General features: G+C 37.3%; 1 protein-coding gene across 6 annotated transcripts in view; it reads right to left on the bottom strand.

Annotated features, from left to right (window-relative positions):
* Nucleotides 1-882: 882 nt before the first annotated feature.
* The window catches only part of KIF2A (kinesin family member 2A), a 58,111-nt gene continuing 44,065 nt past the window's right edge, over nt 883-14,928 (bottom strand). For 4 of the 6 annotated variants that reach the window (XM_074932755.1, XM_074932754.1, XM_074932752.1 and 1 more), the window contains exons 15-21: nt 12,926-13,036; nt 11,065-11,132; nt 9,273-9,386; nt 8,022-8,172; nt 6,303-6,404; nt 3,917-4,052; nt 883-2,412 (exon numbers count right to left, since the gene is read on the bottom strand). In XM_074932755.1, coding sequence (XP_074788856.1) covers nt 2,327-2,412; nt 3,917-4,052; nt 6,303-6,404; nt 8,022-8,172; nt 9,273-9,386; nt 11,065-11,132; nt 12,926-13,036 — 768 coding nt within the window. In that variant the 3' untranslated portion in view covers nt 883-2,326. The remainder of the gene's footprint in view (nt 2,413-3,916; nt 4,053-6,302; nt 6,405-8,021; nt 8,173-9,272; nt 9,387-11,064; nt 11,133-12,925; nt 13,037-14,928) is intronic. The other 2 variants (XM_074932757.1, XM_074932756.1) reach the window with 1 other exon arrangement.

Raw genomic sequence — 14,928 nt, 5'->3', positions numbered from 1 at the left:
GTCCATCACAACAATGGGCTACAGGAATTCCAGTGCTGCAACCAGCTGTAGCAGTTTATTTTGATTCTCCTTCACTCTCTGTAGACCCGACCTTTACAGGGGGCTCTGTCACAAAGACTCTCTTAATAGTCTCCCCACAGTAGACACCATTCCAGTTTGCATCTGCTACCTGACAGACACATCATTTACAAGGCTTAGTAAAAAGCTGCTGAAATACTAATGCCTCTGTCCTCTTCGGCACCCGCTGTAAACCACAACCTGGTTGTTGCTCTAGGCTTTTATGTAGGAAGAGTAGGGAAGCCACTGTTTCTCAGGTAGGATGTCTGTCTCAGTCATCAGAGGCTTTTTAGAAAGAAAGATTTCTCTAGAGCAGCTTCAGAGAAATCCTCTGGTATTCTACAGTAACCTGTACTACCACCTGCTAACAAAAGCTGCTGTCTTCTGTTTCATTCATTTTTTCTTTTAACGGTGATGGGTGACAGTCTGGAACAAAGGCTCAGAAAGATGTCATGTTTCTTTACAAAGACCTGCTGCAAAACTAAAGTCAGGACAAGTGCTCTGGGGAACCTACATGACAGAAGGAAATACTCAGTCGGAAAACAGAAACCTTTTCAAAAGCGTAACTCTGGTGTGCTTACAAAGTGAAACCCTTCCCAAAGCACAACAGAGCTTTCATAGACGTAACTTCTCATCTGTAATTCATTTAATAGCTTTATTTATTAAACACATTATGTAAAATCTACATTGTTGTTTCAGTTTTCATGTTTACACACAGGAGGATTTTTATTTTTAACCATGATGCGACAACAGCTTCCCATAGCCTACCTTCCTATGGGAGAAACAAACATTAAACACCACAAGAATTCTGGGCTCATTTAACTCTCTTTTCATTGCCTTCCCTTTATTTCCCTCCAGGCCTGGCATAAACAAACAGGCTTGTATTCTAAAAGTAATTTCTGAACAGTTCCAAGGGAAAGTCTTCTGATAGGAACTCCTGGAAACAGGGAGAACTCCTAGAGAGGTCTACAGTTCTTCATTTGACAATAAGTTCTTACATGAAAAGTCAGTCTTTTCTGGATATTGACTTGCAAAAATAACTTGAGTGCCACCACCTAAAAAGTGCTGATACACATGGCACCATTTGTGAAAATTCAGGTATTTCTGGGATTTCTATTAATGCTAGGTAGAAATATTGTGCAAAATCCTCAAATGATGCAATTTCACCCACTTTTCAGGTGCTGGCACTGTACAAAGGGAAAAATAGGTATTAGCTACTTTTTTTTTTTTTTAAAGCAACAGAGCTACTTAAACTACTGCAAGCTACTGTTAATGTACATGTAAGTGTGTCATGCATCAAAAGCCAAATTTGAACAGTATATGAAAGGCCATTAAGTATTTAGCTTTATCCCCAAACTTTGACAGTTATTCTATACATATGCAGAGGTCAGGTCGTACCTTTACTTTTACAGCATTATCACACCATACCACATACTGTATATCTGCATTATCCTAAGATACAATTCTCCTCAGTACTTCAACATTACCCTTTATTATACATCAACTAATTTGTATTTTTTGGTTTTTTCTTTTTTTTTTTTTTTTTTTATTACAGAGAAAATGTTAAAATTATATAACCATTCCTTATGGTAGTCAAATAAATCTAGATAAGGAGGATGCAGTGTCCAGCTGTTTGTCCACTCTTAACAGCTCTTGCAGTTCCTGCTCAATGATATGGCACATCCTTGTGAGATTAAACTAGCCACCAAAAATGAAGTCTCAACACATTAAAAATGTACACATACTAAAAGTAATTTATCTTGACAAATAAGGAATGTTGTTTTATTAACACTGTGCTTCAGAAAGAGGATGTTTAGGGTTACGTAGCCTTCATCAAGGCACAGAATGGGAAGAGGTAAGCACAGCTGTTGGTAGAGGAGAAGTTATGTACAACCACTAGTGAGGTGTGCATGCACGCAAACACAATTTAAAACAGCACAGCTGGTCTTTGTAATAAAAACTGAACAGAGTTAAAAGGATATACTGTGACCTGTTAATGGCCACAGTTTTACTTCATTATGGAAAACATGGCAACTATTTCCAAACCCGCATGGTTGTGCTGTCTGGTCTAGAAGCATTTTGTAGACATAGGAGCATTTCACACAAAACTGAAAATGCCATTCAGGAATAAGAAACAGGACATTTCCACAGACATTTCTAACATTTTTACACTTTCAAGTAGTTGAGTTCTTACGGCCACTGGGTTTTGTAACAAATGTGTGCTACAGCAGTATGGGTTCGTGGATTCTTTTAGCAGCAAAAGCCCATTTCAAAGGGCACGTGGTCTTTTCGGGTTGATCTGTTTACTGGCCTGTTCCTCCTCTTGTAGAGCTGCCCGGAAAGATTTCACTTTATCTTTAATGAAAAAGAGAGAATGAGTGCTGATACGCCTGTCTGTGCTCAACACAGATCTTGAAACTAAGCCCTGATGCTCCACATCCCAGCCCTAATGCACAATGAACAAAAATAGCTGACACTAGAAACCACAAGAGGATAGAAATAAGCATAAATTCAATACTCACCATACAAGCAAGTTGCTTAGCAACTTAGTCCCTTCTCAGATGCTGCCCCTGTCTCTAGGCAGGGTAGGTTTGGAAACTGCACAATTGCATTCCCAGCATGTAACCTGTTCACACTTCAATTCTGCTTCTAACTTAAAGAGTATTGGCAGATACACACTACATATATCCTTTTCCTTTCCATCGCCTTCCAAACAATTTTATGTGTCTCTAAGGATTGTATTGAGTGTACAATCAGTCACTTCTGTACGTTTTAAAACCTGCAGAGTAAATTCTATTTCCCCCTGTTGCTCTATGAATGTGAAAAGCATTTGTGATTAAATTTTGTAAGTTACCATAAATAGATAAATGCATCATTCATTTGGTTTTATCATAACTATACCAAGAATGGGAGAAGCCTGAGAAACGAAGTGTGGCATCCTTTCATTTTTCTATTCCTGTCCCTCCCCATTCCCCCGTGGTATGCCCAAGAATGGTAAGAAATAAACCAAAATGGCAGCATGAAGATGTCACTCCCAGAGTGACTGGAATAAAAGCTGAAATATTCAGTGACCATTACATGCCATGAGCAGAACACAGAAGATGCTGGGAGAAAGAATTTTTGACTTAACAGTTCTCTCCTGTAATACTATACATGTCTCAAGCTGCCTGTAAAGATGCAAGGATCTCTTGAATAGCCTTTACCTCCAGTAGCTTGTTTCAAAAGCAGTATCTAGTAAGTTTTCAAAGAGCCGAGTTTTACCTAAAATGTGTTTTTTCACTGCTGGTGTCTCAAATTGTATTCTGAAGAGGAAGCCATCATTCATAAAAAGCAAAGGCACATACCTTCAATTCTTTGTTAAAGTATACTGGTGCAAGGCAAACAAGCCACATCTGATTTACTTAATGTATTCTAACTTACAGCAAATACACAGACAATAAAAAGTAAGATTTTATCTTAATCTTCCAACACAGATGGAAAACACCCCACCCCTCAGCCCCCAACCCCACCCTTGAATTTTTACCAGTATAGCATGTCTCCTGAAGTCCAAATAGTTCTAGAAACTAAAATGAAAAATTCATGCAGTACCAAGCTGACAAGCTGATTTTAAAAGAGGAGTCGTCAAATTTGGCCACTAAGAATGATCTGTAGTTTGTTTTTCAACAAAGAAAGGCTGACAAAATTCAGACAAAGGCTGCTGAAGAAAAAGTAAGCTACCAACCAAGCTACTTGGAGCTCAGTGCCACTCTTAAGAAAGAACATAACCACACTTTTTTTTCCTCATTATTACTGCAAGTCTTCATGACATATGAAAACACACTGCTAATAATACGTACAGAAGTGATTAAAATCAAACTACCTCTGAGTTCAGTCAGAATGTCAAGTTTTTGCTCTAGAATTGCTTCAAGTTGGGTAGCGTAAGAATCCACATCATAGTCTACTTCTTCTGTCATCTCAATAAGAGCTTTCTCATCTTCCAGCCATCTAATAGTTTCCTAGGTAAAAGTTTAAAAACCCCAAATAAATACATTAGCAAAGTTTCAAGACAAGAGCTGAATTTGACCTTTTCTCAAGATGACCACACTTCTACTGTCTCATCACCTCAATGTAACATTGGAATCCTAAAATTAAACCTTATTCCTATGTCAGCAAAATTGTATGTTGTCTACATGGTTTCTTAATTCCAGTGGTCATATCAGCAACAGGTAAACTCCAGCTATCCCAGTTCTCTTCAAGTTCAGAACATTAGGTGGTTGTAAAGCCACAAAACTCAGAGAATAGAACTTTATTTCATAGTTATGTCCCCTTAGGTGAGTATCAAACTTTGAAGTTAGGCTTCAATTTTAAGTATGGGCTGGTTACCACTGACTATAATCATAGCATCGTTAGTACAGTCAAGGAGCCAAGATAATTCTGTCCATAATGAAAGCCAGTTTTGAGAGAAGCTGTGTAAAAGAAGAGCTATTTTAAGCTCACTATTGCATGAGCTAACTCCTCAGATAGGTAAGAGTAAAGGTTGGTTATAACAGCCTCTTGGGCATCATTGCACTCCAATTACCAAAAAAGAAAAGAGAAAAAAAAAAAAATCTTGCAGCAAAAAAGAAAGCAACCAAAGCTTAAAGCTTACAGAACCATGTAAAGCTGTGTTCAGGAGAACTGATCCCATTGGAAATGCTTTGATTTAGAAAAAGAAAGCAGCTGATGGTTCTAGGCATGCTGGGCTTGAAGTACTAAAATTAACTCTTTCCCTCTGTGCTCAGTAGCCCAAGTAATATTGAAAGTATAGTTCAAACCCCATGTACAGGGGGGTTTGGTCAGGACAGATGGAGCTCACACTGGGATAGGATTCATCTCATCTAATATAAACTTGTACATCCAAGACACAAAGGAAGACAAATCCTCTAGAGCACGATTCATTCCCTTGATCTATTGCAGACATTTTTGTTAGGAAAGGATGTTTTGATCAGCAGCTTCCAGGAGAGAGCTGATAGAAGACAACTTCTGCCTGGTACAGTTGGTAGGCTTTGTATTGGTGCAGCCCATCTCCACCCACAGCATGAACTAACAAGCCGTGCTGCAAACAAAGGGAGCTGAGGCTCAGCCACATTTCCTTCCAGTGACTGCTGGGCGGAAGAGTAATCTCCAGCAGAAGGACAAACAGACACACAGAGGCAGTAACAGCTTAAACTAATGCAGAAGTTGCAAGCATTAGGACACAGCTATGGTGTACGACTACACTTCTGCATGTTTTACTTCAGGGCTAATGTTTTTCACAAGAACTGAATCTCTATACATCTGTTGTAAAATGTGTTGTTTAGCATCCTACTGTATTACAAACACACATCAGTGTTCCACTAAGATACCTAAATTGAGGAGATGTGTGTACTCCCTAAAGGTTTAATGCTCTGCTGTTCTCTTGCAGCAGATGTGCCAAACAGACAGCCTGCCTGGAGGTTATGAACAGAAGCAACTCACATTTCTATCTGAGAACTAGTAACTCATACTTATTACTACAATTTATTTTGTGAATGTAAAAGGCTCCATGGCACTGACCAGCATTATACTGACTAATAGCTTTCACAGACCCTGACTAATAGCTATTGAAAACCTTTATGTATCTGTAAAAAGGAAGTAAACAGGCAGCTAGAAATGTATGTGTCTATTCTGGATCTTGGTATCTCAGAGGGAGATGTCACAAAAGGGTATGCTGATGAGATACTTGGAGGGAGTACTGCAGTACCTTAGAGGGAGGTGACCAAACAGAAATGGTGCTGATAAAGACATTACCATTAATTGCCAGCTCTGGCATAGGTATACTGGCATAGGTTAGACAGTGAAATTGAAAATTTCAAGACCCATCTGAACAAACTCCCTACAACTAGGCAAAAAACATTAATGCTGGAAAAGGAATACAACAGAAAATACAGTAAGAATAGTAAAAAGAGAACAACTATTCTTACAATGAACACAGTCTATTTAGTAATGTTTGTTGAGAAGGAAAATTTTACTGAAGTCCTGGGATGATATCACAATATGCTTCTCTTTCATCATGGGGACAAAGATTAATCATTACGGGCTCTGTCCCTATTTGTTTGCTACAATAGGCTTCACATAATAAAACAATTTAGAAATCTCCGACAGCAGCAGAATGACCAGATGATATCCTGCCTCTTCAACATGCACTTACAGCGGGAAAACCTTAATTCCTAGATTTGGATAAAACAAAGTAGAGCTCCATCTTTTACCTGGAAGACAGCCCTGTGGCCTTCTACTACTTGCTCTTCCATTTCTACCATTTGTGACACAGCTTCATGGAAAGTAAACAACTGCGGGGAAACTTCCTCTTCCTAGAAACAATAGTTACACTTGTTAGTCTGGAAAGAACTGTGGCTACAGAAAATAAACTGAATGTGATCCATCTCATCAAGGAACACAAAAAGAAATACGCATAAAGCAGAACCTGTCAAAAATAGAATTTAGTACTTCCAACAAGAAAATCTCAAGAAATTAGTGGAGAGGGCAATAAATTTAAAAAGTTCAGAGTTAAATTTAATTCATATTCACTAAAAATTTCCAGCCACTAATCCTAGTGAATACCGGAAAATGGAATATTCTACATTAAAAAAAAAAAAATTAAAATAGTGGGAAGAGGTTGTCACAAGGGAAGAATGCTAATTTCCAGCAGGTTTTAATGCCTACAGGAAACTCTGGTTTTCTGTCAGGGCTTTTTGTTGTGCGTATCACAACAGACAGAATCATTTTCAAAAAAAGACAACAGCAGTTACATTCAATACATTTCATGAAATCAAAATGAAATTAAACCTTTGGGAAAAAGTGGAATAAAAGTAAAGTGAGAAATCTAAAATATACATAGCAATTAATACACTGGAAGAATGTACAGCGTGGATTTACAAACTGGGGCAAAAAGTGCTTCTTTAGAAGTGAGTAGTTCCAATCAAAAGCACTAGGTAGGCTGTAATTAATGATTTAGCAAGACAGTATAGTTCCTTATACAATGCCTTTGAAATCTTCTTAAAAACATACTGTAAAGCTTAATTTAATTTTATATAAACAATTAAAAAAAATATATAAAAGAATATCTGGTTGGAAGAACTGTCCAGTGGGAAGCTCTAGGAATCACTAGCATGTTCTTATAAAATAGTACTGGAGTCACTCAGATGAAAAATACAGCAGCCACCATGAAGAGGTCTCTAAGAAGGCAGACAGTCTTGCAAAAAAAAAAACCACCTTAGGATAGTAAGGATTCCTCTCTTCTGTCTTTCATCAGCATTTTCACAAATCCAGTTTTAATCCCTGTTGTAAATTTGAGGAACCAGGACTATAGCTAAAAATAAGCAATGAGGGGAAAATGCCCTTTAGAAGATACCTCTCAGCTCCCCACTCCTGCAGCCCAGGGAGACATGCTGGGAACATGATGTGGCTCTCTCCTGAACTGGGGTTCCACCCCATGAAAATCAGGATGCTGGGAAGAGGAATGATGGGTAGTCATATATCTAAATGCAAAGAAAGGCCAACTCCCTTGAAATGGGTGTTGTATGCAGGGAAAATAATGCTCAAAACCACAAGAGTGTTAAGTAAAATGGATGAGCATCCCAGGATACTTCTAACTGCCTAAATATATATAAAGGCATACTGGAAAAAAATGTACACTAAAGAATGTCAGAGCCTAGAGCAGACCCTGCCGAGACATTAAAAGCCCTAATCAGTGAGGGAGATAAAGACAAGAAAAACATTCTCCTCTCAATGTTTTTGGTTGTTTGGGTTTGTTTTTTTATGGAAACGGACACAATACCATAAAGTAAAAAAGTGAAGAGGCATGCTGTATTTACTTAATGATCTTGCTAATGATCTTGCCAACAGGCTATAAATACACACTACTCTGGATTTGTTCTGCTACTGTATTTATCCTCAACTTTTTCCATGTAATGCTGTAAAACACTCACATTTTGTTCACAAAGCAGTTTGAGATCATCTCTCTGAGGAGAGCTCCCCACGCCCCACTGTGTTTCCAGGTCGTCTATCTGATTGGAAGCATGGTGTACAATGGGACGGATATCTCCTGCAGCACTAGGATCGACCGTCAGCTCCTTCACCCTACAAGCAGAAAAAGTCATTTGTAAATTAGTAAATTCCTGTGCAAAAGAGTCACAACCAAAAAAAAAAGAAAACCTTCATTAATTTATATGCAATTAATTCATTTAACAAAGATGATAATGTCAGCTTCAAAAATTTAATGTACTTTCAGTGGCAAAAAGATGTTAGTCCAACTCCTAAAAAGCATGGACCATTGAATTTCAACTACTAGCAGGTGGATCACAGTCCATCTTCTGGCAAGAGGCATTTTCTGATTGAAATCTTACTAATTAACAGTTATGAGGGCAAAAATCTCCAAACACTCAATATCAACTCCTTAACAATGAGTAGTATTTGAGAGAAAAGTTCACTCTGCACCCTAAATGTGACCATCTTTCTTTTTCTGTACACTCAACTGTGCTTTAAAGAAGTTAGCCAATCAGTACCCCGTTAGCTGCTATAAGCAAATTCTCCATTCTGTAGAAAATAATAATTTGCAACCAAGTATCTCAGATAAGTAATAGATCCTTTAATTAAGATAATTTTTAAAGTGAAAATATCTTATTAAAATGTTAGACTCTTGCAGCATGCAAATAGTTTAAAAGATTGATAATGATTCTGTCAAAAAAAAAGCCCATTTAAAAGCAAGTTTATGAAACATACACATCCAAATCTGCAAGTATAGCAAGTTTTGGAACATATTCTTTATTTTTTTTAAAGGAAAAAGTAGCACTTATTTACTACAATGGAAACGGTTTTTCATTCATCTTCAGAGTGATGAAAACGGTTTCTTTTTTAAATAGAGATATTCAAATTACCCTAAACACAACTTGTCAGATCTGGTCCACTAAATGTATAAAGGTGACATCACCATTTTAAAAAAAAAAAATATATGAAGGAAACTTAGCAAGCCTGGATATGGAGTGTGGGTATTTAAGGAGGGTAAACAGAATACTGGGAAGATGATTGCAGATCATGCAGAACCATCACCTGCCAAACAAAATAAAAACAAACTATGTGTGACTCAAGACAAGGGGACTAATGAAAGGTTGGTCCGTAAAATTACATAGCCAGAAAGAAAACTTAAAAAATAAAGATTCCATGTATAGAATGAAGTAGACCTGGTGATTGAAGGAGAAAAGTCGTCATACTCATAGGAAGGAGAGAGATCTGAGCGACTGCCACTACCCTGTGAGAAGGGAATGTCCGAAGGACTAATTCCAAATTCCTTTACTCTGCAGCAGCAAAATACAGCAGCAAATTAAAAGAAAATGTTTTCATAAACACAGTTAAAATGACAACTCTTTGTTTAGTGTACTACTTTAACAGTTTAAAATTATTTTTATATTAAAACACAAGTGTGCTAACATATTTAAACCTTCTGCAAACAGTTACAGATCGCTAACAAGACTGAATACAACCAGTGCTTCTAATTTGCAGGGGTCTGTAATAGCAGTGTTTTCAGAAAAGTAATTCCAGATTTCAATTTGGTCTACATTCAAAATTCCACTAAATGTCTTCTTTTAAAATATCAAACCACTACAGCTACAAAATGTTAAAATTCTGTTCTGCCCTGTCCCACACTGCACAAATGGTGTCCAGCACCTAAAAACTAACTGTACTATGAAAATGATCTATTGCTAGAAGAAACTAAAATACTACAGAAAACACACAAAGCATCTTTACAGTGACAGGCATTTATTCCATCAACAACATACAAATTCAACACCAAGGGGAAGAAACAGTTTGTGCAACTATACTAGAAATAGGTGTTTAATTAGTTTCATAGTGTCTTTTTCTGGAGTAACTTCAGCAACACGCATTCTATGTAAGAGATAAAAGACATAATGAGTCTTGATGAACGTGCCAGATCATTTGTTATATGCTACTGTAAGCAGGGGCGTAGATGCCTCCTCCTTGCCAGGAAGGAAATCACACAGACTGGTCCAAGACAGGCAGATATGCTACTAGTTCCCTTGATCTACGCACAGAGACATTTGGATATCAAGAGGAGTGAGCAGTAAGCCTTCCTTGCAGTCTTTTGTGCCCACTTAGTGACTGGCCAGGGTGCCCAGCCAAGCAGGAGCAGACATGGTTTTGCCCTATCTTTCACTGGGGCAAGCAGACCACTAGATGGTAGCCTCTTCTGGCAAAACTAAGGTTTCTGATGGCCCAGAGGCGTGTCTGCCTCCTTTGTTCTCTGCAGCAAAGCTCGGAGGGTTCTCTGAGTCACAGGTCTGACTGCAGGGACAAGCAGGACCCAATGATCCTGTCTCCAAAGACATTAAACGAAGGAGAACTGCAGAAGGAGAAGGCTCCTTTCACACTCAATGAAGAGAGACAAACACTTTCAGAGAGCAGTACAGAGGTGCTGCATCAACCTCTGGAGGTGCTAATTTCTCTATAGTGATCATAAAGTCACTGTTGGATTAACTGACTCTTTACTTAGGGATCTCAGATATTTGCCTGAAGTTGGGAAGTAAAAAAATTTCATATAAATGTATGAAACAGACTGGCAATTGCATGAAATTGCACCAAGGAATGGGGAAAAAAAAAGGTATTACAGCTAACACCCCAGAGAATCGCTACAAATACTGACTACCCCAAATGCAAGAGATGGTGCCTGCAGAGCAGGGGCAAAACTAAGTGGCATCTCCCACATTCCTCACAATCCATATTATCCATCTCTGGATAATGGCTTAAATGTAGTTTCTATTGATTCTATTATAACAGTTGTAAAAAGTGACAATTTACATTAAATGTGAGCCTGGATCAGTAATTTGGTTTTAATCTTACTGAGAAATGCAAGTATGATAAAATTATTCAAGTAGTTCAAGTAATTATACATAACAACACTGGCAAATGTCAGCGATCAACAGCTGGCATGGCTATAAGCAATAACATTTTCCATACCTATTTGCGTATCTCAGTGTATTTAGAGTGTTTTCACATGATGCCATCCCTGGAGAAATTGTAGCGATCTGGAAAAAACACAAGCCACACATTAATAAATCATTTTGTACAGATGAAAGGGTAGATGAATTTAAATTAATTTTTTTCATCTCATTTTCAGCTTCATTTGAGATCTTCCACAAAAACTGCCTACTATGTACAGCTGTCCTTATACAATGACATCTCAAGGAAACAGATGTCAAGTGCAAGCTTCAATGTAATTTTTTTAACCACACCTGGAACACGAAGAATTCATAGAAATTCAGTCAGTTTCCCCCATCTCACTATCTTGGTAAATGCAAAACTCTATAGAAAATAAAGACTCCTTGAAAAGGGAAATATGCAACTCAGTAGAAAGTAAATCTAATATATCCTGCAAAAAAATACCTGATTTTTATGTATGTATGTATGTATGTATCTATCTTTGTAGGCTGTTCTCTGTTCAAGCAGACCGTGTACTGATTTGAGAGATCTATTTTGGTCACAGTCCAAAACTACTTAATAATATTAAGGGTAAGCATGTGTTTAATTATTTTCCTAAGTAAAGATTTTTTTTTTCTCAATTGTAAGTTATCTGTAAGCAATACTTGATAACTAACTTATTATGGCATTCTCACACATTTAAATGGTAAAAAATGTTACAACTCTATGAGAAGAGTAATAATTAAATAAAAAAGCTTCACTAAAACAAAGACAGCTTGTTAGCACTTTAAGGAGGTAAGGGCGATGGTGAGAACTTCATGAAATATTCACAATATTTCTATGTGCAGAGAGTAATTTTCAAGAGGTTAACTTTTCAAACCTCCTTCAGCAGTGTGGATACACTAGCTAGAGATGCACGATTTAGGTTTTTGATCCTGCATAAGATTTATGAAGTTACAGAATCACAGAATAGTTGGGGTTGGAAGGGACCTTTAAAGGTCACCTGCTCCAGTGAGCAGGAACATCTTCAACTAGATCGGGTATGTCTCAGTGGGAAAGAAAACAACCCTGTCTCTTCATCAGAAAGCTAAAGAAAATAAAAAGATTAATAAAAATATATATTTCACCACCATTTTCAAATTAGAACCATACGTAACAACTAAAGGGAAGACTAGGCTGTCCTAACACCATGGTTTTCATGCTGTGGTCTGCAGACTTCTCTGGCCTCTAAAATAAATAATTCCAAGGAGTCTGTGAAAAGTAACCAACACAAACAAGCCTAGTAATCAGTGTCTACTGCAGAGAGTTTGCATTTCTATACAATGTTAATGATGCACAAATAAAATGACTGGACGTCAGTGCTTTTATCTGTCTTTTTCACCATTTGACAGAAGAGTTCTGTTTTTTAGACTGATGCAAATGCATATTTGTACAACTATTCATCTTATCTATGCCAATTACTTCCCTTCTCAACAGCATAGAGAATATTCTGATGCCTTTGATACCAACTTTAAATTTGTCTTTGTGATTTTGAGATTGTAACTCATCACTGTACTTCCAGTCTACACCGCCTTTTCCAAAACTCTGAGTCAACAAACAATACTCTCATATAATTAAGACATTATTAAAAACAAACAAACAAACTTCTCAAGCTAGAGCGTTTCTAGTTAAGTGCCTAGCTAGAAAACTAGAATAAGAAAGGCCAGTAAAAACTGAGAAGGAAGCAAGTTAACTGGAACATCTCGGCTGAAACTCTCACTCCACATACAGTGTCAGGTAGTGGATAAACTTAAGTCCAACACATTCCCAGTAGCAAGTGACTAGTTTTAAGCATTAAAGCCTAAATTCCCAGTGTCTTTTCTTCTTGCAATTGTTAAAAGAGTTAACCAAATCAACTTACCATACAGGTACGGGAGTTTTCTCCTATGAATGAATCTCTTAGCACCTGAGTAAGTTTACTTGCTCTGAAGGGCGTATGAGGTTTATTTCGGCCTAAGGCTCTAATGCACTCCTGAAAGAACAAACAGGTTTCTGCATTTTTCCTTAACGTGGGTTGAATAAATATAATATAAATGCAATTCAAAACCAGAAAATCAATGCCTTAGTTATGCTGCTGTCCCCTAAAATATCATTAAAATTTACCATTAAAGTCTGGATTTGAGAAGTGTTAGGCTTTTACCTCTCATTAAATTCAGTTGAGAGGTAAGAACTTAAAAAGGATTTGGGAGCCTAAAAACTTTCTGAATATCATCCAAAATGTTTACATCTGTTGTATCCAATAACAACAACAAACCAAAACAAACAAAAAATCAGTGTTGATGTTAAATGTCCAGGCTAGCAATTATTTCTGATTATCAGCTGCAAAAGCCTGAATGATCTACAACCTCCACCAGCAGAAGCAGCGGGGACAGGGACATACATTAACTCTATCAATTAAAAGCAGTAGCTTTCATTCTGGCTCTACCACTGACATTCTTTACAGCTCAGAAGAAAACAAAAACTTTCTGAAAGCTTCCACTCGGAGGTCACAAACCTAGGAAGCATAGCTCTCTATTGACGTACTCAGTATTGGAAGACACTTGGAAAATGTAAGTCATTCCCTGTTTTAAAATATTCTTCATGTGGAGAAACAGGGATAAGATCTCCTCTTTCACTCACAGAGGTATGGGGTAACTAATATTTGCAATTGGTTGGAGAGTTCCAGTGAGAAATGCTGTACAGATGTAAATATTATGAAATTACTACACAAGTTTCAGCAGCAACTAAGCACAACAATGCAAACCAAGATCACACTAATCTACATCACTTCTGTGTACTCAGAGCTCTAACCTCAGCTTAAATAACTTCTTACACAAAGGAAGTTCACATTTCTGTGGTGTTGTCACTGTCGTTGTCATATTTTGATCATTAATTCCAATTTCTGGATTTGCCTTAATACTTTGTGTACAGACACCTCTTCAGATTCATGGCTTCCTTGGGTACAGTTTTAACACATCTACACATAGAAATTCTTCAAACAACCATGCTTCAAAAGCTTTTCACTTTAGAGCTTTGCTTTTAGCACCACTAACAGACAGAATGGCTTTTTTGTTACATAAATGGTTCTACAGTATTTCAGCTAATCCTACAGCTGCAGCCATATCCTTGTGGTCTTTTGAAATTTCCTAGAAACAGCTTCTTTCAAAAGCCAGGATACAAAATGTGGGATGATAATCCAAGAAAGCACTGCAACTGTGAAACACCATAAAACAGAGCTAGAACTGAATTCAGCATAAGACTGCCATAATACAGAAGAAACACAAGGGCAAGTTGGCCTTAACTAGGGTGGTTATTTAAAAAACTTACCAGGTGAATTTTATATAATGGACATAGCTCATATAAACAGAAAGACTGAAGCTTGTTGAATGTGAATTTCACATGCAAATGCTAAAAAGGACTCAATACGTACAGGTAAGCAAGGCAGTGCATTCCTTGAATTTTTTGAATTTGTACATTAATACTATACTTACATAAGGAGAAAAGCAGATTAGACAGGAAGAGGGACAACAGGTTTTCAGCAAGTGACATTAGAAACTAAAACCAGTAACAAATGTGTATGTTGAATTACTGATATGGCAACCAACAAGTTTAATTAAGATATTTTAAGTTACTATAATGATTCTTAGTTTGCTTACTCCTGAAAAATTAGAATTGGAAAAATAGGAGGACACTGCCAGGTTCTAAGTTAATGGAGCTTTTAACTACTTTTGCTTTTCATAACAGCTCAGAAAACAAGGTAATGAAATGACAACACTACTTCCATGTAGAGACATTACAGAAATAACTTCCTGTACCAAAAATCTGAATGGGTTAAGACAGAACTGATATACAGATGCAATCAGCAAATCTTGGATTATCACCAAA

Source organism: Athene noctua, chromosome Z (genome assembly GCF_965140245.1).
Source record: "Athene noctua chromosome Z, bAthNoc1.hap1.1, whole genome shotgun sequence".
Classification (NCBI taxonomy): domain Eukaryota; kingdom Metazoa; phylum Chordata; class Aves; order Strigiformes; family Strigidae; genus Athene; species Athene noctua.
This window is presented reverse-complemented; position numbering and strand designations above follow the sequence as displayed.